The 24,586-nt window shown below is 36.9% G+C and overlaps 1 protein-coding gene across 1 annotated transcript in view; it reads left to right on the plus strand.

Annotated features, from left to right (window-relative positions):
• LOC142357397 (diacylglycerol lipase-beta-like) overlaps positions 1–22,056 on the plus strand; it is a 34,698-nt gene extending 12,642 nt beyond the window's left edge. The window contains exons 2-4 of the mRNA XM_075409043.1: positions 13,955–14,240; positions 18,384–18,573; positions 21,691–22,056. Of these exons, the coding sequence (XP_075265158.1) occupies positions 13,955–14,240; positions 18,384–18,573; positions 21,691–21,946 (732 nt within the window). The 3' untranslated portion in view covers positions 21,947–22,056. The remainder of the gene's footprint in view (positions 1–13,954; positions 14,241–18,383; positions 18,574–21,690) is intronic.
• The last annotated feature ends 2,530 nt before the right edge of the window (positions 22,057–24,586 follow it).

Genomic DNA, 24,586 nt, shown 5'->3' on the forward strand with positions numbered 1-24,586 from the left:
TTATCAGTTTTCAGTTCTGAAATTTCCTCGGAGGAAATAACACCTAGAACTCCGGTTGTTGTCACCTGCTGTCCACACAAACTAATTGCTTTGTGGTCTTCAAAATATGTCGTCTTCAAAATATGTGGTTTCATGAAAACAGTTTTTGAGAAACCTAGGAGATCCTTCAAATTTAATAGGTTTCTTTGTCGCAGCGTCCCCAAATTGTACCGATGTAAATTTTTGCATTGATTACCACATTTCCAATAAGTTTTTCTGTAGTTGAAACCCACTCTACAGGCTCTGCATACATAGCGCCTTCGCGCCCATTTTTTGCCATGAAGCTTTGACTATTCTCTTCGACATAAGTGGTTTCGCTGGCCTGTCGTAAAATTGTTTCAGTTACCGACCTGTTGACTTTAAAGGTCATATCTGCAAAACCTGGTATGGCAAAATTTTTGTTCTGCCAAATGTTCCTACAAACTCCCTCTTTTAAAGGGTATATTGATTTTAGTAGTCTCGAATTTTCTGTGAGAAAAACGACATCGTCATATAGTTTGCTTTTTTAAGTGCCGACACTTTATATGCCGCTTCATACGTGCAAAATTTTAGTTTTATCTCAGATTGAATCTCGGCATATATCAATCTACTTTCTTCTTTTGTTTTCGATACTCGATTTTTGTTATCACAGTTTGTACTGTGATCTAGAGAATAGATCTTTGTTGATACGATATTGTCAAAATCATAACCGTATAACTTGATACAAGGTGATGGCGAAGCAAAAATGGCTAGCAATGCCAGATACAAACATAGTGATACTTCATCACTCGATGCTCCGGACGAACTCGCCTTTCTTTTCGATTTCATTATTTCTTTCTGGATTTTCCTGAAACAAAAACATCATCAGTTTCCTGACTGCTAAAGTACTCTTCATCTTGCTCAGTAAAGTAATTCTTTAAATCCTCAGGCACTGATTTTAATCGGCTGCTAGACCTTGTAGCCATTTTTGGTGCCTTGGGATCACTATTAATCATTTCTTCAGTACTTTTTGTTTTACTACTAGATTCCTGTGGCTTTTTTTTCTGGTTTTGGAATTTTTGTTTCTGCTGATTTTTTTTCCAGTGTACTCTGTAGGTTTTGAAGAACTTGCACCCCTCCCTCGGCAACATTTTTTTTGCCTTCTCTTGCCCGTTAGAGGTTTCTTGCTCTGAGTCTTTAGCTTCATTCTCAGACGTGTCATTTGCAACATTTAGTGAATCGTTAGCATCCTCAGATTCGGATTGATTTTCTGTGTTTAGATTGCTTTCACTGTCTGTAGATGATTCTATTTCAATTATATCACCATCGTCTTAGCTGTTCAAGTCGGTATTCTTCAGCTCCTTAACGGTTGTTTTTCGTTTCGCCTGAGGCTCAGGCGTGAATGGCTTTTCTCGTGTTTTATATTTTTTCAGTCGGTCATAGTGGACCTTAATAGCTTCCCTCGTCTTTTTATCTTCTACCTTGAAATTCAAATCGTTTATAATTTCAACTATTATGTATAGTCCTCTATAGAAAGAAGTAAGTTTTCTTGTTTCTCCTTTTTTAACCGTTGGTTTGAAAACTACCACTTCTTCGCCAACTTTATAGCTCGGTCCATACTCTCTGCGATCATAATAGGTCTCCTGGCGTTCTTGTTCGTTATCCATATATTCTCGCATCAACTGATGCGTTTACTGTAGTTTCTGTTTCCTTGTGAAAACATAGTCATTTGGTGCTGCATATATTGCGGTCTGTGGTGTGCTATAGATGCAGTCTATAGCTAGCGACAGTGGAAAACCCAGTACCACATACGCTGGGCTGTATTTTGTTAGACTATGGATTGATGATTGATAGGCCATCATTGCTAAAGGTGGAAAGTTGGTCCACTCTTGTTGATTTTGGCCTATGTATTTGGAGAGACACTCTTCTATTGTCCGATTTGTTCTTTCAAGCATCGCGTTCCCTTTTGGGTAGTAGGACGTTGTTGATGTCATCTGAATTCCTAGTTCGCTGCAAAGTCTACGAAATAATTTTGACATGAAGTTCGGCCCTAGGTCACTGTGTAGGCTTCCCGTGCTGCATCATTTGTCAGAATTTGTTTTGCGCGGTTGATGGTCTTGAAGAATTCTTCGTCTCCACCAGCATCAGGGTGCAACAGGCTCATTTTGTGGTAGTGTTTCTTGATCTGATCTTTTCAAGAAGAACTTTTTCCCAACAAAATCTCGTATAGCGTTGCAGGCCGGTTCATAATGTTTTTGGCTCCGAATCTCGGATAACATTTTCTCCGCGTCCTTTGTTTTGGCTTTTTCGTTTCTACGAGTATTCTTTTGTCAATCAATGAGAGAATCTTTTTTTTTCGGCATTCGTTGGCCAAATAATGGTTGTATTGTTCCAGCTGCTCAAGCTCTGACATCAATTGCTCATTCAATTTCTCCATATTTTCGATGGCTTCGCCCTTCTTTGTGACAAAAGAATTTGAGACAATGTTGATTACTGCTGTCCCAGACGTTTTTTTTCTTTTTTAAACAACTGACTCTTTTAAGGACTTTTTCTTCTATCATTTTTTGTTCTCGGCGTTCATTTATTAGTTTGAGTAATTGATTATACATACGTGTTCCCGTTATGGGGTCAAGATTCCGCAATAGTTGTTGCCAAGAGGCTCCATTAATATCTTATCCTAAATAGATGAACAATTTAGGCATTTTTTTTACAAATTGAAAAATGAGGTAGACTGTTAAGACTGACACAGCAATCTCCTTTGCTTTTAACCAAATGTATAAGCTTTCGGTTCTTAATTTCTTGTTAGTTCATTTGTTAGAAAAAATTGTTGTTGGAACTGGTCGTTCCAATGAATAAATTTTTCATGACTGTATTTTCCATCCGAATCTCGGAATGCTTCTCAACTGATATTTCTTTTACTATTATGGCGAATTGTTTGAGCAGTTTGACTCTGTTTTACGTCATGTGTGGAGAAAAAGCTGCGATGCAGGTTTTCATCCCTTACATTTAACTTACTATTCATCGATCACTGATATATCTGACGATTGAATTTCTTCAGCGTTTCTCGATATTGTTGAAAACTTGCCGTCTTCTGATTTGACATTTGGTTACAGCGGGTTGCATGCAGTGATTGTATAATTATGATACAAAATTTTTGTAATAGGGTCCATATATCTAATCGAAGAAAAATTCTGACCCTGTACTAACACAAGAATTTCTTCTGTGCAAAAAGGAATTTTAGTTATTGTTGCTACCATCTTGGCACATTTATGAACATATAACACAGATCCGGCTCTTTCGACGTGAGTTCCTTTCTCGAAGAGCGTTACTGATGTACTAACAATGTTTTTTGATATTTCAATCATTGAATTTTCAGTCGTTGAATCTCGCTTTGGAGCGTTCTAATTTTCATTAAAGAAATTTCTCTTTGAAGTTCGGAATTAAAGGTGTCAACAACGCCTGAAAGAAATATTTCCATGATTATTTTAAGGTTATCAGTTTTCAGTTCTGAAATTTCCTCGGAGGAAAAAACACCTGGAACTCCGGTTGTTTTCACCTGCTGTCCACACAAACTAATTGCTTTTTCCTCTAAGTTTTGTAATGCAAAATCTTCATATTTGTTTTTGTGTAAAATTTTCCTGCTGATAAAAGAAGTCTTGTTGTAACCAAAAATTTTTGCAGGGTCCTTATTAAAGTTTTTGGTCGTTTGACATGTTTTCTCACCTTGAATTTCAAAAAAATAGTTTAAGTCTTCCTCAAAATATGTGATTTTGATAAAAACAGTTTTTGAGAAACCTAGGGGATCCTCAAAGTTTAATAGGTTTCTTTGTAGCAGCTTCCCCAAATTGTACCGATATAAATTTTTGCATTGATTACCAGGTTTCCAATATGTTTTTTTCCTGTAGGTGGAACCCACTCTACAGGCTCTGCATACATAGCGCCTTCGCGCCCATTTTTTGCCATCAAGCTTTGACTATGCTCTTCGACATAAGTAGTTTTGCTGGCCTGTCGTAAACTTGTTTCAGTTACCGACCTGTTGACTTTAAAGGTCCTATCTCCAAAACCTGGTATGGCAAATTTTTATTCAGTCAGTCATAATGTAGCTTAATAGCTTTCCTCGTCTTTTTATCTTCTACATTGAAATTCAAATCGTTTATAATTTCAACTATTTTGTATGATCCTCTATAGAAGGAAGTAAATTTTCTTGTTTCTCCTTTTTTAACCGTTGGGTTGAAAACTAACACTTCTTCGCCAACTTTATAGCTCGGTCCAAACTTACTGCGATCATAATAGGTCTTCTGGCGTTATTGTTCGACATCCATATATTCTCGCATCAACTGATGCGTTTCCTGTAGTTTCTGTTTCATTCTGAAAACGTAGTCACTTGGTGTTGCATATATTGCGGTCTGTGAAGTGCTATAGATGCAACCTATAGGTAGCGACAGTGGAAAACCCAGTACCACATACGCTGGGCTGTTTTTTGTTACACTATGGATTCATGACCGATAGCCCATCATTTCTGATGGTAGAAAGTTGGTTCACTCATGTTGATATTGGCCTATGATTATGGAGAGACATTCTTCTGTTGTCCGATTTGTTCTTTCAATCATCGCGTTCCCTTGTGGGTGGTAGGACGTTGTTATTTTCCTCTCAAATCCTACTTCACTGCAAAGACTACGCAATAATTTTGACATAAAGTTTGACTTTTGGTCACTGTGTAGTTTGACTGGACAGCCGAATTTCACTATCCAGGATTTAACAAACGCTCTTAACACGGTTTTTGCCTCTTGATTGGATAACGCTACGGCTTCGTACCACTTACTGAATTGATCACCGATAAGCAAAATGTACTTGTTTCCCTGGGACTCGGGAAGTGGATCCATGATATCAAGAGGTACTTGCCAAAATGGATGACTAAGTTTCCATTTCGTGAGTGAATGCCGATGTTTCTGCTTAGTGCCTGTTCTTTTTAGGCACACGTAACAGCTTTCTATCCAGTTTACTTCCCTGCTCATGCACGGCCAATAAAACCTTTCACAAGCCCTTTGGTATGTTTTCCCAATCCCAAAGTGACCTGCGCTAGGAGAGTCATGCAACAGCTCAAGCACGTTGGACACTCTCTCCCATGGTACAAGCATTTGGTAAACAGTCTCAAAGTTTGGTTTTTACGATACAAAATCCTGTCTATGAGACAAACATACCTCGACTACCATAATCGTATTGTCTTGCTTTGCGTCCATCGCAATAGCGTTAACAAAAGCTGTTTGTTCATCGTCTTCTGTATTTATGCGCGACAGACAGTCGGTGTGTGGGATTATTTTGCCTGCTCTATGCTTGATGTCAAAGGTAAATTGCCCAAGTTTCTCTATCCATCTTGAAACCATACCGTCTGGTTCTTTAAAACTATAGATCCAGACAAGAGCCCGGAGGTCCTTTATAATTAAAAAGTGCTGACCAAGTAAATAGTTTTTAAAATGTTGAGTAAAATGAACGATTGCAAATAATTCCCGCTTAGTGGCTGAATATCTTCGCTGATTTTTATTCAGAGTTTTCTAGCATATGCAATAACTCTACCCTCCATTCCTTGCTTTTGGGTAAGAATTGGTCCAATTCCTGTCAAAGAAGCATCCGTAGTTAATGTATACGGATCCCTATCGTTTGGATATCCTGAAACTGGGGCGTCCAAAAGCTTCTTTTTTTTTAACTCGGTTACCGCATTTTTTGCACTCTTTCGACGTGAGTTCCTTTCTCGAATAGCGTTACTGATGTACTAACAATGTTTTTTGATATTTCAATCATTGAATTTTTAGTCGTTGAATCTCGCATTGGAGCGTTCTAATTTTCATTAAAGAAATTTCTCTTTGAGAAGTTCGAAATTAAAGGTGTCAACAACGCCTGAAAGAAATATTTCCATGGTTATTTTAAGGTTATCAGTTTTCAGTTCTGAAATTTTCTCGGAGGAAAAACATCTGGAACTCCGGTTGTTTTCACCTGCTGTCCACACAAACTAATTGCTTTTTCCTCTAAGTTTCAAAATGCAAAATCTTCATATTTGTTTTTGTGTAAAATTTTCCTGCTGATAAAAGTAGTCTTGTTGTAACCAAAAATTTTTGCAGGGTCCTTATTAAAGTTTTTGGTCGTTTGACATGAGTTCTCACCTTGAATTTCAAAAAAATAGTTTAAGTCTTCCTCAAAATATGTGGTTTTGATGAAAACAGTTTTTGAGAAACCTAGGGGATCCTCAAAGTTTAATAGGTTTCTTTGTAGCAGCTTCCCCCAAATTGTACCGATATAAATTTTTGCATTGATTACCAGGTTTCCAATATGTTTTTTTTCCTGTAGGTGGAACCCACTCTACAGGCTCTGCATACATAGCGCCTTCGCGCCCATTTTTTGCCATCAAGCTTTGACTATGCTCTTCGACATAAGTAGTTTTGCTGGCCTGTCGTAAACTTGTTTCAGTTACCGACCTGTTGACTTTAAAGGTCCTATCTCCAAAACCTGGTATGGCAAATTTTTGTTCAGTCAGTCATAATGTAGCTTAATAGCTTTCCTCGTCTTTTTATCTTCTACATTGAAATTCAAATCGTTTATAATTTCAACTATTTTGTATGATCCTCTATAGAAGGAAGTAAATTTTCTTGTTTCTCCTTTTTTAACCGTTGGGTTGAAAACTAACACTTCTTCGCCAACTTTATAGCTCGGTCCATACTTACTGCAATCATAATAGGTCTTCTGGCGTTATTGTTCGACATCCATATATTCTCGAATCAACTGATGCGTTTCCTGTAGTTTCTGTTTCATTCTGAAAACGTAGTCACTTGGTGTTGCATATATTGCGGTCTGTGAAGTGCTATAGATGCAACCTATAGGTAGCGACAGTGGAAAACCCAGTACCACATACGATGGGCTGTTTTTTGTTACACTATGGATTGATGACCGATAGCCCATCATTTCTAAGGGTAGAAAGTTGGTTCACTCATGTTGATATTGGCCTATGTTTATGGAGAGACATTCTTCTGTTGTCCGATTTGTTCTTTCAATCATCGCGTTCCCTTGTGGGTGGTAGGACGTTGTTATTTTCCTCTCAAATCCTACTTCACTGCAAAGACTACGCAATAATTTTTGACAAAGTTTGACTTTTGGTCACTGTGTAGTTTGACTGGACAGCCGAATTTCACTATCCAGTATTTAACAAACGCTCTTAACACGGTTTTTGCCTCTTGATTGGATAACGCTACGGCTTCGTACCACTTACTGAATTGATCACCGATAAGCAAAATGTACTTGTTTCCCTGGGACTCGGGAAGTGGATCCATGATATCAAGAGGTACTTGCCAAAATGGATGACTAGGTTTCCATTTCGTGAGTGAATGCCGATGTTTCTGCTTAGTGCCTGTCCTTTTTAGGCACACGTAACAGCTTTCTATCCAGTTTACTTCCCTGCTCATGCACGGCCAATAAAACCTTTCACAAGCCCTTTGGTATGTTTTCCCAATCCCAAAGTGACCTGCGCTAGGAGAGTCATGCAACAGCTCAAGCACGTTGGACACTCTCTCCCATGGTACAAGCATTTGGTAAACAGTCTCAAAGTTTGGTGTTTACGATACAAAATCCTGTCTATGAGACAAACATACCTCAACTACCATAATCGGTATTGTCTTGCTTTGCGTCATAGCGTTAACAAAAGCTGTTTGTTCATCGTCTTCTGTATTTATGCGCGACAGACAGTCGGTGTGTGGGATTTTTTTGCGTGCTCTATGCTTGATGTCAAAGGTAAATTGCCCAAATTTCTATACATCTTGAAACCATACCGTCTGGTTCTTTAAAACTATAGATCCAGACAAGAGCCCGGAGGTCCTTTATAATTAAAAAGTGCTGACCAAGTAAATAGTTTTTAAAATGTTGAGTAAAATGAACGTTTGCAAATAATTGCCGCTTAGTGGCTGAATATCTTCGCTGATTTTTATCCAGAGTTTTGCTAGCATATGCAATAACTCTATCCTCCATTCCTTGCTTTTGGGTAAGAATTGGTCCAATTCCTGTCAAAGAAGCATCCGTAGTTAATGTATACGGATCCCTATCGTTTGGATATCCTGAAACTGGGGCGTCCAAAAGCTTCTTTTTTTTTAACTCGGTTACCGCATTTTTGCACTCTGTACTCCATTCAAACTTATTTGACTTATTTAGTAAACTGTAAAGAGTTTCTGCTGTTTTTTCTGCAAACCGGAATAAATTTCCGATAATAGCGCACAAGGCCTAGAAAGGCCCTGACGTCCTTCAGGGATGATGGTTCTTTCATTCTTTCTACCGCTCTTACTTTCCCTGGGTAGACCTCGACTCCACTGTCGGATACAATGTGCCCCAAGAAGCTGACACGTTTTTGGAAAAAGTTGCATTTTGACCCCTTAATTTTTATTCCATTCTCCGCTAAACGTTGGAAAACCAGTTCTAATAGTTTTATATGTTCGTCAAAATTTCTTCCGAAAACGATAACGTCATCTAGATACACTAGAGCCATTTCGTAAGAGAGGCCAGAAAAATTAACCCAATTAGGTTTCGAAAAGCAGCCAGAGCAGACTCTAGTCCCATAGGGAGTATTTTCCACTTAGACAGGCCTAGAGGCGTTATAGAAGCTTTTAAATTCTGACTCTCTTCCTCGATCGCCATCTGACAGTATCACGACAAGAGATCTATGTTCGAGAAGTACATGTTTCCCTCCAGTGAATCAATATAATTATTTCGTAATAAAGGCCAGCATGTTTTTTCTATTTGTTTGTTCAGACCACGATAGTCCACAACCAAGCGATAGGTTCCATCCTTTTTTGGTACTAGTAATGATTGTTCTGCCCAGTCGGAATGTGTTGGTTCGACTAAGTCGTCTCGTTCCAAGTCTTCCATTTTTTTTCATGGCTTTTTTCTCAAAGCTCATGCTGCCACATGTACGTCTGAATGGCACAGCATCCTTTTTTAATTTTATTTTATGATAAATTCGGTCGCAAGATCCCATATCATTTGAGTTTCGCGAAAATATTACTTCATTTTTTGTGCAAAGTGACCTCACTTTTGTCATTTCCTCACAAGACAAGCTCACAGAACTTGCGTTCAGATGATTCTCAAAATCAAATTCATCTCTGTTTTGTGTTATTGTCAGGGATATTTTGTTGTATTCTTCATGTTTTTTCAATGTTTTCTGCACATGCGATTCTCGCATTTTTGTAAACTTTCTTTGGTTCTAATGTTGGGTTCAGAACTCGAACCCAAACGACATCATCAACCATGTCATTCAGCGATCTCGCTATTAATAAATGTGATTTGTCTTCAAAATCTTTCATGGATTCTACTATAATTTGTTTGCTGTGTCATGTTACCTTCTTCATCGACAATTTTGCATTTAATGAAACCTTCGCAGCGACGACGTAATTCGTGATCCTACGCAGCAATTAAAAACAGATCTTTATTACTTCGTTGTGATGGGGACAATTGTAATGTTTTCCCTATTGTCCCGCAAAAGTGTTCGTTTTTTTCTGGGGGTTTAACTAACAGTCAAAATTATATAAGAATTCCATGCCCAATAAACAAGGCGTTATCTCAATTTTGGTCACTAGAAACTCAACTGTTATCTCAGATGTAAATTTTTGAAGTTAGACCTGAATAGCTGTTGACCCTTTTACAGGCATTTTTCCATTGTTGGCAGCTATATTTTTATTGCACACTCTGATCTGGCTCGGTTCTCCCACTTGCTGGTAGAGTGTGTGGGTTAAAAGATTAACACTAATTCCACTATAAGTTGAGGCCATTATCAGTTTGCCTTTTATCATTATTTTGGCAAACAAGGCCTCCACTAGGCTGTTTCCGCCACGCAAAGTTTTAATTAGCTAGCTGACAATGAAGCCCTGCCATCTTCAGCTAGTTCTCGTTTAAATACGGGCAATTTCGTTTGAAATGATTTGGACTCCCACATTCAAAGCAATTCTTGCATTCCTTAGGTGCATGATTTTGCTGACCGCAACGGCGACATTTTGTCAGAGCTCACCGCTGTCTTTCGCTGCTCGGCACAACTCTCGTGCGACCGCTCTCGGCTTCTGACCTCGCCTCCTGGTGTTGGCGATCGCGCTCTACTGTCGTAATTGGTTTGTCTATTATCAGCTCTGCTTCTGTTATAGCTATTATAATTTCTATTTCTATCAGGTTTCTCTTGAACTACGGTCACGTCTGCGCAGAAACTCTTTTGGCCTAGCTCCTTGCGATGAAAACTTTTGATTATCTTGCCTGTTAGATTGTTTAGTCTGCAGTGTTCGCACTAAATCGTTAATCGATTTAACTAGTTGAGTGTTTTCATTTGACTAGATGGCAGAAAACTGCGGCTCATTATCCTCCTCAATTCTCGTGACTGCTTAGGTATGCAGTGCTCTTTCTAAAGCTTTGTCTAAAGTCATCCAAGTTCTTTCTCATGTCGAGTTGCACCTGACTTTTTTCTATGCCTTCGAGGAATCCCCTCAAAATGAGATGTTTTCTTATCTCATTAGACTCCTGAGGGTACGCTTTCGAGGCTAAAGTTTGCAAATCAAATCTGTTAATTTGTTACCCGGCTGCTTGACTCTCCTAGATAGCCTCACCTGGAAAACTACAAGTTTCTCATTATAATGTTGTCTGAAAGCTTTTACGGTCTCTTCATAGCTCTTCCTAGTGTCCTCCAAAAGTACGATAGAAATCAATAGCCGAATTTTGTAGGTTTAACGCAAAATAATGCGGCCGTTAATCAATTTTAGTTTCGGCGCCGTTTCCTGTTTCTTTTCTTTGCCACTTCTGAAATTGTGACAAGAGCTCAAAGTGTAAAATAACTTTCAAAATCTTTCGAACCCGTAAAAGGCTCCAGTAACACCGTTTTTGAGGAGTGCCGCGCCATCAGTGTTTTATTTAAAAGCTTGTGTTTTTCAAATTATTTCAATAATTTTGATCGAAACCCGAACTACTTTTTGACACTCTAACTCAGCAGCTTTTGGACCTTGTTGACACTATTTTTTTCTTAAAAAATTTCAAATAACTCGAGGTTAAATGCTGTATTTTAAGTCAAATTATTTCGAATTCAAATTCGCTTGATTTTGAACGCTATTTTATTATCGAGAAACGTACGGAACCGATTTACGATATTCGAAATTTTAGGGAGTACTCTCTTACAAGTTCGAAGATGGCAGTGTTCCTTGTCGAATCCCGACACCAGTTCAAATTTCCTCTTTCGTGTCGTGATGTTGAGACGTCAGACTCGTGTCGACAGGTGATTTTCAAACCAAAATAGATTTCTTTTAGAAATCAGTACAACGCTCAATATTATAGGGTCGTGGTTTTCTATTTACTTTTAATCTCTGTCGCCACTATAACAGCCGCCCATGCGCAATACTCTTTTTTTTGGATAATTGAGCATGATACTCGGTTAAAATGCTAAGTTGGAAGTTAAATTGTTAAGTAGATTACGATGAAGAAAGGTTGGTTTAAATAGATTAAGATTTAATAGAGTGGTTAGCTCTGATGGTAAGTTTGGTGTTCAATGAATGAATTTAATCCTCGCTTTGGTATGAACCCAATATCGGTTCTATCATCGTGGTCAATTAACCAAGTCAACAAAGATTTGTCAGTTTCGTTGATTTCGCTCGAAGCCCGAGCTTTGTCTAATCACAGGTCTATTTCCTTTTCTGACGCCTATCAACCTTGTGTCAGCCATAAATCATGTAATAAATCAAGTTTTGGACTAAATCTTTAACCTTGAAACCCAAGGTTTTTAGTACATCTTTTTTATATACGTGTGACACTCACAACGCCAACCGCTTGCGGGTCGTTTCAGAGCAATTTGCCCGACATTAGTCGGTTATGTTTTTAGATTTTTGAGCAGATTTTTTGAAAGGAAATTAGTCGCAAAATGCTGCAGGACCTGCTTCAATTTGTTCAACGATGATGAGAAGGGATTTTTTCAAAGAAAATTGACTAGCTAGAGACTATGTTGGAACATTTTGTGGTGCACATCGGTTCGCACCAGCCATCTTGTTTCTTTCACTGGAGTCATAAAACGTTCAAGTTGATAAAGAATCCAAGGATGTTAAGTGAAGTAAGTTCCTGGCGAAACAAAGAAATTGAAATCGGAAGTTGAATAGCAAACGATTATGGACGGATATAAAAAGTCTTTGAAACAAGATGCATGATTGTTCCGACCCCCACTTTAGTGGGGAGGGAGGAACTAAATACTCAAATGTGTTTTTTTGTTCAGACAATTTTGGCTGATCGATATATTCACCGTAGAAAGCTGTGAGTAGTATCATTTAAAAGCACGTACATCCAAGAATGTGGAATTAACAAAATTTTTTCGAGTTTCGTTTTTTACAGGGAGTTATCGAGGTTGAAATTTGTGAATATTCGACACTTTTTATTAACATTTTCAGTAATTTTTGCTAAAATTTGGCACAATTTTGCCAATATTATTCAAGTAAATTAAAATTTTTAACGCTAGAGTGTTATTTCTACCGTTAGAGACAGAAGAGTTTTGCTGAATTGTTTGATTTGAGTTTCTTTGGGTGAAAATTTTGATGATTTTCAAAATTCGGACTTTTTTAAATCAAAAATTGGATAAAATATGCTTTTTTCGTTCACTTTGTTTGATTTTGCAGAAAGTGGAGAACTAGAAACCGCTGACATAGTCTCTCTAAACTCCAAAAGAGCTAGTTGAGACTCGGTGCCCTATAAAATTCTTCTGGAATTAAAATTTTGCCGTTTTTTTACAATTTTAACTCGGTAATTATACAAAATGAATCATTGTTTCTTTATAAATATATGAAGTATTTCACTCAACAATTGGTCTAATTCGCATATATTTGGAAAACTTGGGTGGTTTTTTGGGCGCGTGGCAAAATCAGGGATAGATTTGATATTATCATGGAATCTTGAAACCAGAATTTTTTTATTTTGGTTTGCCTTTTTTTCAAAATTTTTTGCTTTTTTTTTATTGTTAATTACTGGCATTTTTTTCACGGCTCCATTAATGTCAGCTCCTATTTACGTAAAAATAAGGTCGAATGTAGATATAGTTTGTTTTCAGAGAATCTAATGGAAGTTCTTCAACTTATCCCTTTTTGTTCTGGTTTGCGTTTTTTCCGTATTTTACAATGTTCTATCTTTTTCGTAACTTAGCATCATTATTGAGAGATCTTCCTAATGTCCTGTTGATGTTAATATTTTCTGTTGTTTAAACGTTTTGACTGCTGTCTTGAGGGCTTTATTGGGCGGACCTCTGGTCATTCGAAAAACAAATGCAATGGGAAGTTCTTATTGCGTGTAGTGAACAGCTTAATTGGCTGGGACATAGTTTTCGTGCAATTTTTTTCCTGTATTTTTCGCTTTTTTGTAGTCGTATGAAATATCCTAGATATTAAAACGTCTCAATCGCTCTCTATGGTATAAAAGAATCTCTCAATGATTTCATTTGATGCATAATCTTTCTAATCAGTTTGACTTGAATTCTCTTCAAAAATGCAACATTTTATTAAACTGCCCCTTTTGCTCATTTTTTGTGGACTTGTTACCAAGTCGCATTGAGGAAAAGTCCCATTTTTTTCTAACAAAGAAGAGGTTAATCTTCTTTAGTGTAAGTTTTATCTGATGCCATTTTGATTTGGTTTTGGACAACGAGTTTTGCGTCTTTTCTGGTAGTCATATTATGGTAGACACAGGTCTCATCGGTCTCTAATGTAGATTGTTTTATTCATTTAATAGTTTGTTGAATGATTTGTAGATATGTTAATTTTTTTATCTCTTCCTCATTTGGTAGACAATTAAGTGAAAAATGTAAATGAGCGAGGTCGGAACTTTATATGCAAACGCACGTTACCGAGCCTCCTTGTTTGATTATCTAAGTAAGAGGTGTTTTTTCGTCGACTTGAGACGTATGATGTTCCAAATTTTTGCTTAGGTGATTATAGTTGTGGATGTGATTGTGTTCTGTCTCAGTAGAAGAGGTGGGATTATGGACGAATACCCTCGAAGACATATTCCAGCCTTCTTCATATTCAGATGCGTTCTCTGTGTTGTTGAGTTCGGGTGGACTGGAATGGGTACATTTGTGGTCAGCTACAAGTTCCCTTGTGAATTGGCACTACATGTCCTAATGATTTTATGGGTGGTGCTCTCTTGGTTTGTCTTCGTATTGTTCCTGATTGGAATGATGTTGATCTTTGACCCCCTTGGATCAACTCCGTGTAGGTTTAGCAGTCTATACTTAAATCTATTTACAATTTTTATATGATGGTTTTATCTGTTTTGTGTTTGAAGAGATGTCACTCTTGTGTTTTGCGTCATCTAAGTTGCTGTCATTCAGAATGTCTAGCAGTTAAACTCAATTCAAATATCAGCAATTGCCCTTCAAATGTAGTTCCAGTTTTTTTTTAAAAAAAACTAACTCGTTGAAGTATGTAATGAATTTTTAAATATATTTATAATTATTAATGGCTGTAAAACAAAGTTTGGAGCAATTATATTAGTCCTGCGGTTTGACCGATTTTTATCTGGCTCTTTGAACTCTTATGCCTCAAAAACGGAATAAACAGGAAAAGCCTGGAGGGCATAAAGTGGCCGCGCTGTTCTCTTAGAGACTTACGCCTTACCAGTCTCTTGTAAATTGAAGGGCAGTTGTTAGACGTTTGGCCGCCCTTCACCACCCTCCTCCACCGGGTGATTTGAATGATGTCCGACTCGACATCACGAGTGGATTATAATGTATGTATTACGGATGATTACTCTAACACAAAACGGCCTTCATTATTCTAGCAATCAGCGTTTGTGCTATCTAACTAAAAGAAAAATAAGTATTGGAAAGAGCCTTACATAAAAATACCGTAACTTTTATATGGTTAAAGCTGAACAAAGCTACTATCGCTCAACAAAAAAATTTATAAGAAACCATTCCTGATCCTAAGACTAACATAAGTGAAGCAAACGTAGGATTATTTCAGTATGTATCAAGAAACTCTCCGGGAATGCACAAAGCAACAGAGGCAGAGTAATCGTTCTCTGGAATTGCTGGTGACTCTTTACCTCGAAATACTGATTTTTTTGCTCATCATCGTTATTACAATCAATTTGTCGTAAAAATATTTGTGTAAATCTTCAAGTCACCGGTCAACGCAGGTGGGTCTTGAATCAAGAAACCTGTATTTATTTAACCGCTAAGGTAAAATTTTGCCGTAAGGAAAAAAATTCTTCTTGAATAAAATTTCTGGAATGGTCTGGGAACAGTGAGTCAAATTATCTAAAAAAATTTGGAGCCGAACAAATGAATGTAATAATTTTTGTGCAGATATGAAAATCACAGAGCGGAGCATTTATTGCTGTCATGATGACATCCAAATCTTAAAGTCAAAAACTTCCAAGCTAGAGGACAGTAAATTGAAAAAAAACATGGCTGTTAAAGTACCTCAACACTTTTTTTGCTTTTCCCCAATTTTGACTTAATTGCCCGTCATTGGTTTTTTATAGTACAAAACTCTCTGGTCCTGGAGCCATTTTTTTAAAAGGAAATATTTTGAAAACTCGTCTTTTGAAACCAAATATGGGTTCTGGTAGTCCTTTATATTTTATTTCAAATTAAGCTTCCATTGATTATTTAAATACTTATTAAATATTATTGAGAGACGATCGGAACTGTTAGATAACTAGACTACACTCACTTAGCGATGTTAAGAAATAATATTTTTTAATTGCTCTCGAACGAAGTTCGTAGCAATTATTGTAAACATGTTGGTCTTTTTTATGCAAATTTTTCACTTAACCTTTTTTGCGCTTTTCTTGAACATTCTTTGACTTGTGACTTTTCCAAGCTTTCGTTCTTCATTTCTCAGTGATCTGTATTGCTCTCACTCCAAAGTAAAGCTTGTTGCTAAAATAAAAACGTGTGCAGCATAGCAACAAAAAGTCCTGATAGCCCGGTGGGCAGTGCTTTGGTGAGGGATCGGGAGGTCAATGGTTCGAATCCCGGCGTGGTCAACTATTTTTTGCACCCATAAAGAAAATTTTATCTAGGCTACAGCTCCTGAATTAAATTGCATCGCCTGTCGTTCGAGAGCACTTTTTCCGACATTAGTGGGTTTATGTTCTCAGTTTTTATTGCTCTCAATCAAAGTTTGTAGCAATTATTTTAGTCCTGTGGTCTTTTTATGCAATTTTTCGCTGGACGGATTCTTTGTTTGACCCTTTTAAATTTTTGTCTTTGAAGACTGCATGAACTGGCTGAGCAGCTCTCTTAGTTATACGCCTTACTAATATTTAAGTTTGCAATTCACTAAAACTGTTTTGATGAGACAATTTCATGGTGTCAAGGGCTGTTCTTAGTCTTAAAATTTTGCCTCCAGCCCCCGCCCCAACACAATCACGTCCTCCATCCTGCACCTGGCGATTTGAACCCCCTCTCGTACAGTCCTTTCAACGCTTCCTCCCGTCGCTTGACCAAACGCAATCCGCTAGGCATGCTTCCATCCCTAAGTCTCAGCTTGATGCTACCGAAGCCAACTGCTCGACGGTCGTTTGAGAGAAATTTGCCCGAATTTAGTCGGTTATGTTAATGTGTCAAATAATGTGTAGAAGTGTAGAAAAATAATGGTTTCTGTCTCGTGAAATTTTTGTTGTCAAAAACCATAGGGGTCCAAATAAATTTAAGTGCGAAGTTATGTAAAGTTGCAAAATATCAGCATAATCTTTTACATGTAATGAGCAAAAATGTAATAAGGTTTGTAGGACTCATCACTACTGCTCCATTTTCGAGTAGTTTTTGTTAAGACTATTGATGACGTTATAGTTTAGCAATACATGTTAAGTCGGCAAGAATGCCAACTCTCATAAAAATCCAAGTTAACAACTCTTTATCAATCACTCCTTGTTTTTGAATAGCGGAGGAACCATCTATGAAAAGCCAGCTTTTTGTTCATTCAATCATGCTCTGTTCTGTCTTGTTGTGTTTGTAATGGACTTTTTCGCTGTGATTGGAGTGACTTTTTGTTCAGTTGTGTAAATGGTTTTTTAATCTCATGTGCTGCTCGCAAATCTTTTAAAATTGCTGCGTCTGGTAAGTACATGAACAACTTACTCCGTAGTAGTAATCGACATTGATGCTTCGTAGCTCAGATCTTCCACAAAAAGTTGAAAACTTTTTAAAACTGCTGTTGGTCTCAAACAAAAAATCCGTTTTTACCTAAAAATTTTAAGAAAGTAGTGAATTTCAATACATTTTTGAGTAATCATATAGTTTCAAAGCCACAGAGAAAGAACGGCCTTAGAACATCAGTAAATATGCTCAAAAAACTTCGTGGAAGCCAAAGTGCTGTGAGGGGTGGTAATATAACGTGAGGAAACTTTTTTTGGTTGATGGATGTTTGCTGGACTAATATTTGTTTTGGTCATTTCTGCAGCAAAATTTTTCAAAATGTCTTAAACAAAGTTCTATTCTTTCGAAGGAATTTGAAAAATGGATTGCAATTTGTTTTCGAGAACACATCTGAAAGCAACTCAGTCAGGCCGGCTTTTGGAAACAGCAGAACTATTAAAAACATGCGCAAAACAAAAGACGCGCTTGGGTTGGTTGGTAATTGACCAGCACATAATTATCCCATAGTAATGTTGATGTTTTTCGATATTTGGTGGTGTTTAAAGTGTCTTATATTTGTAAATAGTACATCATAATGTTATGCGCCAAATAAAGCTGACACGTTCTAAATTTTCTTTCAAATGCCCCCATAAATTGCCAAATATTTCCATAGCCTATCTTCATATATATATATATGCGCCCTCTGAATTTCGTCATATCCGTGCAATGTTTTGCTTAGGTTGTATTGTATTTGCAATTCCTGATGTAAATTGTGCTTGTCTGAACAGGAGGTGAAACGGCAAGTAGAGCTTGAAATTGAACCCATTTGTAATTATGCTCCTATTCATTCCCTAATGAATTATCATTAATTTCTCATCTTTGTTGCTGTGCTTAATAATGCTTCATTGCAAAAGTAACTCCGAATAATGAATATGGATAACGAAGACTCCAACAGTTGGAATGGTTTTTCGGCTTTAAATTTGTCAAGGCCTTAGATCATTTAACATATTGTGGGCACACCAGAAAGATTGTCGACAATCGGGGCTATTTAATTTAATGAATTCTAGATTACGGAGGGGGGGGGGGGGGGATTGGGTAAAGATGTTTTCTTTGAAATCGACAATGTCTCAACTCACCCCAAGTTGAAAGCTCATGTAAATTGAACCCTCCTTGCCCTATTTTTACGCCTAGTGGGGACGAAACTTAACAGACCTGAAACCGTCATTAAGCCAATGATTTGATGATAAGATTTGCTCAATTGTTTTAGGTGACTGCGAGGAATACCCAGTGCATGCGAGTAAGATTTGGAAGACGCGAGTTTTACTTTTGAGGATGCTCATGTGTAGATACAAATATTACGAGGAGTTCGAAGATGTGGCCAGGCTTTTCCAGACTGAGTTCAGGCACAATGAGCTGGCTCTGAGTGACGTCACTGCTGGCTTGATACTCCTTGCCAGGTATGTTTACCATTTAATATACACGTAAATCCTAATTGAGTGATGGAACACATATGAGTTAGAGTATTATGAGCGTTGTCAAGGCAGAATACCCCATATCAAAATGTACTAAATGTTTTGCCAAAAATTTTGAATGCATATGAATACACTTTTCAGAAAGAGACTTAAGCAAAGCTATATGTAAGCGGGGTCATTTATGACTTTATTGCCAAGGCCCTGAATCAACGGCTTATGGGACTTTTGCAACTAAATGTTAGACAAGAGGGAGGCTCGGTAATGTGCCTTCGCACATAATGTTTCGACCCTGCTCTTCCACGTTTTGATTTAATTGTCTACCAAATGAGGAAGACTGTAAAAATTTACCGAAAATTTACGTATCGTTCAACAAACAAATAAATGAAAAAAATAGTACTGGATTGGAAGGCAGATGAGAGATCCCATTTATGAGAGTACTTTTATTTATGTAAGACAAACATAAAAAATCAAATAATAGCGAGCATTAATTACGACCAAAACTTGATGTCGATATTTAAAGAAACGAATGGAATCAGATAAAACCTGAACTAAACAAATTAGCATCTACTTCATTTGGTAAGATATGAGACCCGTCAGTAATGAAACTGGGTAACAGATCGACAAATAAGAGCAACAAGCGCAAAGTTAAAAAAATTCTCAACTTTGCGCTTTTTCGAAAACAGCCAATTTCAAATTCATTAAAACCAGTACTTATCAACCCGGCTCGTTAGCGAGGTTAGCTCATACCTCACAGGAAACAATTAAGAACTGTCATTATCCGTAATATGTCAGACGACAACAAAGAGAACATAAACTATTCAAGGAGAACATTAAATATCTTCAATTGAACATTTATTCAACGCTGATTGGGCAACCCCATTAGTATGATAATGTGATAAGAAAACAAAAACAAATCAGAAATGGGCAAATGAATGGGCACTTCTCTTATGAAAATGCCTAATACCACAGCCAAAGAAAACCATTAGTTGAGAGTAAAATCAGTCTATAGATTGGATCTTCGATCAGTGGAAATTTGATGCGACCTTTCGTTGCAAACGCCATGCTAGAAATTTGACAGAAATAAGAAAAATGACGAAGATGAAAAAATCCACTGATTTTTTCCACAACAACATTTTTCAAAAATTCAAACAGCATAAGCTTTCAACTTACAACAAAAACAGATGAACGTGCAACTGCTCAGAAAGCTGGTTGTGCTTGTTATTAATGAGACCGAATCATAAGAAGAAAATCATATCAAATTTGTAATTCGGACAGAACTCAAAGTTTCACAAAATTTTTTTTGAAGACAGTGTTGAATCATTAAAACCATAAGACATTTTAAGCAAGTGAAAACTTGACTTAAAAAGTGACTTAAAGCAATCGAATTTTCCGCTTGCGTTTTTTCATTGTCATCCTTGAAATGTTTCTTTATGAAAAAGACTAGAAAAGACCACAAAAATTGACCAGCGTCGAAAAGTTCTTATGAAAACACATTTCTGAGCTCTAAATACGTCGGTCGAAACATAACCAACAGTACAAATGTTGTTTGACTCAACAAAAAGTTGGTCGTTTTGTCAAGAGTGATACTAATTTACTTGTTGACGACAATCACAACAAAAATTTGGAAGTACAAAAATATTTTCTTTAGAAAAGATCAATAATTGACAGTCACCAAAACCGATAGGTGTAAATCGATGTGGGCAATTAGATTCCTATAAACAACCATAGAAGGAGTGAAGGTTTTTGTTGGTCCTGAGTAAAACGTACGACAACAAAAGACCGACAATTGGCAAAAACAAAAAAAATGCGAGAGGGACGGTGTTGCAGCCGTTAAAACTGTATGCTATTCACTGAATTCTTTACAGATGTTCTATTCCGCATTCCTTTACGCTCAAATTGAACTATCCTCATTGTGAAAAATTGAAAAGGGAACAATTTACAACCTCCAATATATGCCAGTACGCAAAAATCGGAAAACTTCGTAGTGAGAAAGCCAAGTAACCATTAGTTATAAATTAAAACATTGTGTTTGTCACATCACTTGGAATAAGTTTTCCTCTGTACCTTTTGAGACTAAGCTACATGTGGACCGAAATAAGATGAAAAAATTTGCAAACATCAAATTTTCGCTGACATCTTAAAACAAATTTATTGAAAGTCCTAAGAGGCATTAGATAATAACTGAAAGCTTTAAATTGGTCCACCTAGAGCTCATAAAGAACCCAACTCGGTCTTTGATTAATAAGGCGTTTGAAATCATCAAAATAATAACAAAAATGCAATTATATTTTGAAAGAAACCGCGCCCAATATAATCCGAATAATTATTGACTGTAAGAATCCAAGATGTGTCCAAACCTAGCCCCAATTTTGCTGCGCGTCCATAAAAGACAATTAATTATTCCATGCGAAAGCGGAAAAAGACCACTTAGCGAATGACTTATTTCATTGAACCAAAAATGATGTACTTTGTTTAATTATTGAGTTAAATTTTCGAAAAACCAATAAAATTGATGCCTATATGTAACGAAAGTACCACTAACTTTTTTTGGAGTTTTCGAAAAATTCGAAAAATTTTGCAAAAATATCAACCAAAAGACTCTGATCAATCGATAAGCCTCATCTATCGTTAAAAGTAAAACCAATAGCATTGTTGTTAACATTTTTATCAAATTTTTTGCAAAATTGACGAAAATTTGGTCTAAAAAAAAAATTCGGAAACTGAATAAAAACAACCGTATTCCGACTACTATTTACAAAACTTTAAACCTCGATAACTCCCTTTAAAAAACGAAAATCAAAATATTTTTAATTCCATACTCTACGCTGGATGGGTTTTCTAATGATACCAGTCTCAACTCTCTAAGGTGAATATGTTGATCCGCAATAGTTGACTGAACAAAAAAAAAACCATTGAGTGTATAGTTCGTTCCCCCACAAGTAGGTCGGAACAATAAATGTATCCGGGTAATCATAATTATAATAAAGCATACATGTAATGCTAACTGGTAATTTGTGTTCGAAATAATGATCGAAAGGAATCAATTTCTGTTTTGGCTTTGGGTAAAATGTCACATTTCCTTGTGAGTACAATGATTTATAGGAAGCACCATGTGGAAGCGGAGCGTTTCTTCAATGAGGCAGATAACTTTGCTCTAGAGGAGCAATTGAGTGTAGAAGATGCTGAAAGAGTGATGCACTTTTTCAAGTTTGCTAGTGCTGCATATGGATGGCCCAACTATGTCATTGAAGACAGGTCCCATTTGTCAGAGATATGCTGTGCCTTGAGGTCAGTCAATTATGAACATCTGCTGATTGGTCTTGCAATTATAAAGTGCTCAGTACAGGGTAAATATTGAATTCGCGGTCTTTTAAACAATAGAAAAAATGATAAAGTAAGTGAACAAGAAGAAAGGATTGCAGAACAGAAACTTAAATTTTTGTGTATTAGTGTTGTCGATACCATATGGAAATCAAAAACTTGACTTGATGCTTTCGGGGAACTGAAGGAACTAAAAAAACTCGTATTACCTTTTTAATAGCCGCACAGCGATAGCTGGGGCTATTATTGGCCTTCTCTTGGTTTTTTTACGACTCGAAGAGGAGTATTGGTTTTCTCTCGGTCTTTTTACAGAAAGTAGATTTGTTCACGCGGCATTTTGACCTAAAAGCAAAAGTGAGAAAAGCTGTCTTTGTGAGCAGATTTTCGCTAAGCGAGAGAAGTTTTTTGATCATGCGCTGTATTAGTGAATGACTTTTTGACTTTGAAAAGTAGTTTTTGACTGAATTGCACATATAGATAACCGTTTTAAGCCGTTTTTTCGTCTAAGTGGCCCAATTTTTTTGCTTTTAATTTGGTTTCTTGTAGAAATAAATTTTATTCGATACTATATTGAAATGTCAACCTCGGAAATTGATGCCACAGTGTTTTGCAGAGCCTGAAAATCTTGAAATCAGCTAATAGATGCAGCAATAACTTATACAGATTTTTAATCAAATTATAACAGATCAGCTTTTAATGAAAAGACGAATTTTTTAGTCTGTCTTTTTTACTGTTTTTTTAGACTGCCGATATAAGAATCTATTGCCGCTATTTTCTGGCAATCTGCCAGCTATGTTAATAATAGCATGAGTAAAAAAAATTCGCAGTGCAGCTGAGAAAAGTTTACTATTTATGAATAGCCATTGCAAAGTAATCAAAATCAAATCTTCTGAACTCAACTTCAATGCATCTCAAACATAGCTTCGCTCTATCAGGAAAAATTTCTATAAATGAAAGCATGGATTCACAGGGAAACAAAATAACAATATAATTGAACAAAAGTCAAGAGCTCACTCTAAATTATGGAAAAACGTTTTGTGAAAGTCCTTTTTGTGATATATCGCGATGTTGAGAACTTAGGAGATTAAGTTAAGCTTCTAATTAGGAGCAAAACTTTCTTACCGAATTTTTGTGAAGTGACTTTAATATGTAATATCTAATTTTAACCGAGTCGTTGCTTCATTCTTTTTCATACCACAAATTTATCAGTGTCCATAAACGATAATTTTGTGTGAAATTCGATCTACCCACCATCAGTGTTGATCATAAACCAACTCGACGATCCTCTCAGTAAATGTCCATGGCACTTTCTCACGTTGTGAGAAGCGTATCAAAATAAAATAAAACTGCACTAGTGCTTGCCATAAAGCAACAGCGGAAAAACTTGTTCATTCTTGAGGTGTAAAATTACTCATATAGGTTAATATATATGGACAAATCTGTAGATTTTAATACCGATGCGGACCATAAATGCCTGCTAATTTTGTATATTCGAATTCAATTGTATATTTGAATTGTTGTGCTCGAGACCACGACAATGGTGTCCAGACCACCGACCGACAAAATTTGAATATGCAGAACACTGAATCCTGTACTGCGTGGCCTGGCATTAGTCAAGATTTTATCGATGTTCGTAAGGGATGCCAAGGTTACAGGTCTAATCTGGGGGAACAGAATTTTACTTCTGCCAGAAGCAGAAGTTTATGAAAGAATCAAGATGGACTTGGGTTATGTTAAGGACCAAGGTAATATCTTAGTGATATTGAACGTGGGATCAGGTTGGATTGAAGCCTTCCCTGAGGTAAATAGAACTTTCAGAACACCAACAGTGTAGGTTTACTTGGATTAAAGGTTTGCAGGATTTGAGATACCAAAACAATAGTATCAGACAATGGTCACGTTTGTAAGCGGTAACTTAAAACCTAAAAGAGATGGTGAATCACTGGGGATTAAAGAGATGAAAGATGGAGTCAGCCATCTACCATCCAAGATCAATTGACTTGCTGAGCCAGCGGTCCACTTAGTGAAACTTGCTACTGAAGCGTGGGGTACGAATATGAATGAGCTATTTGGTGCTTTCCTACAGCGGACTCTGATGACACATCGGAACGCTGATAAGACTCGGGTTGAAAGTCTATGGAACTAATGCTGGGACTGAATTTAGGACTTCCAGTGGTCACCGACTTCGATATGTTTAAACTACTCCTTTTCAAAGGGATGGAGTTCAGCATCAGTTCTAGCCTTCTTTTTTTATCTGGAAATGAATTAAGTTTTAGTTCGTTCAGCCGGAGATTTCTAGACAGTGCTTATGGAAAAAACGTTTTGTGAAAGTCCTTATTGTGATATATCGCGATGTTGAGAACTTAGGAGATTAATTTAAGCTTCTATATAGGAGCAAAACTTTCTTACCTAATTTTAGTGAAGTGACTTTAATATGTAATAACATCTAATTTTAACCGAGTCGTTGCTTCATTCTTTTTCATACCACAAATTTATCAGTGTCCATAAACCATAATTTTGTGTGATAAATTCGATCTACCCACCATTAGTGTTGATAATAAACCAACTCGACGATCCTCTCAGTAAATGTCCATGGCACTTTCTCACGTTGTGAGAAGCGTATCAAGTACAAAAAGCTGCACTAGTGCTTGCCATAAAGCGACAGCGGAAAAACTTG

This window comes from Convolutriloba macropyga, unplaced genomic scaffold (assembly GCF_964194025.1).
Source record: "Convolutriloba macropyga unplaced genomic scaffold, txConMacr16.3 SCAFFOLD_638, whole genome shotgun sequence".
Lineage (NCBI taxonomy): Eukaryota > Metazoa > Xenacoelomorpha > Acoela > Convolutidae > Convolutriloba > Convolutriloba macropyga.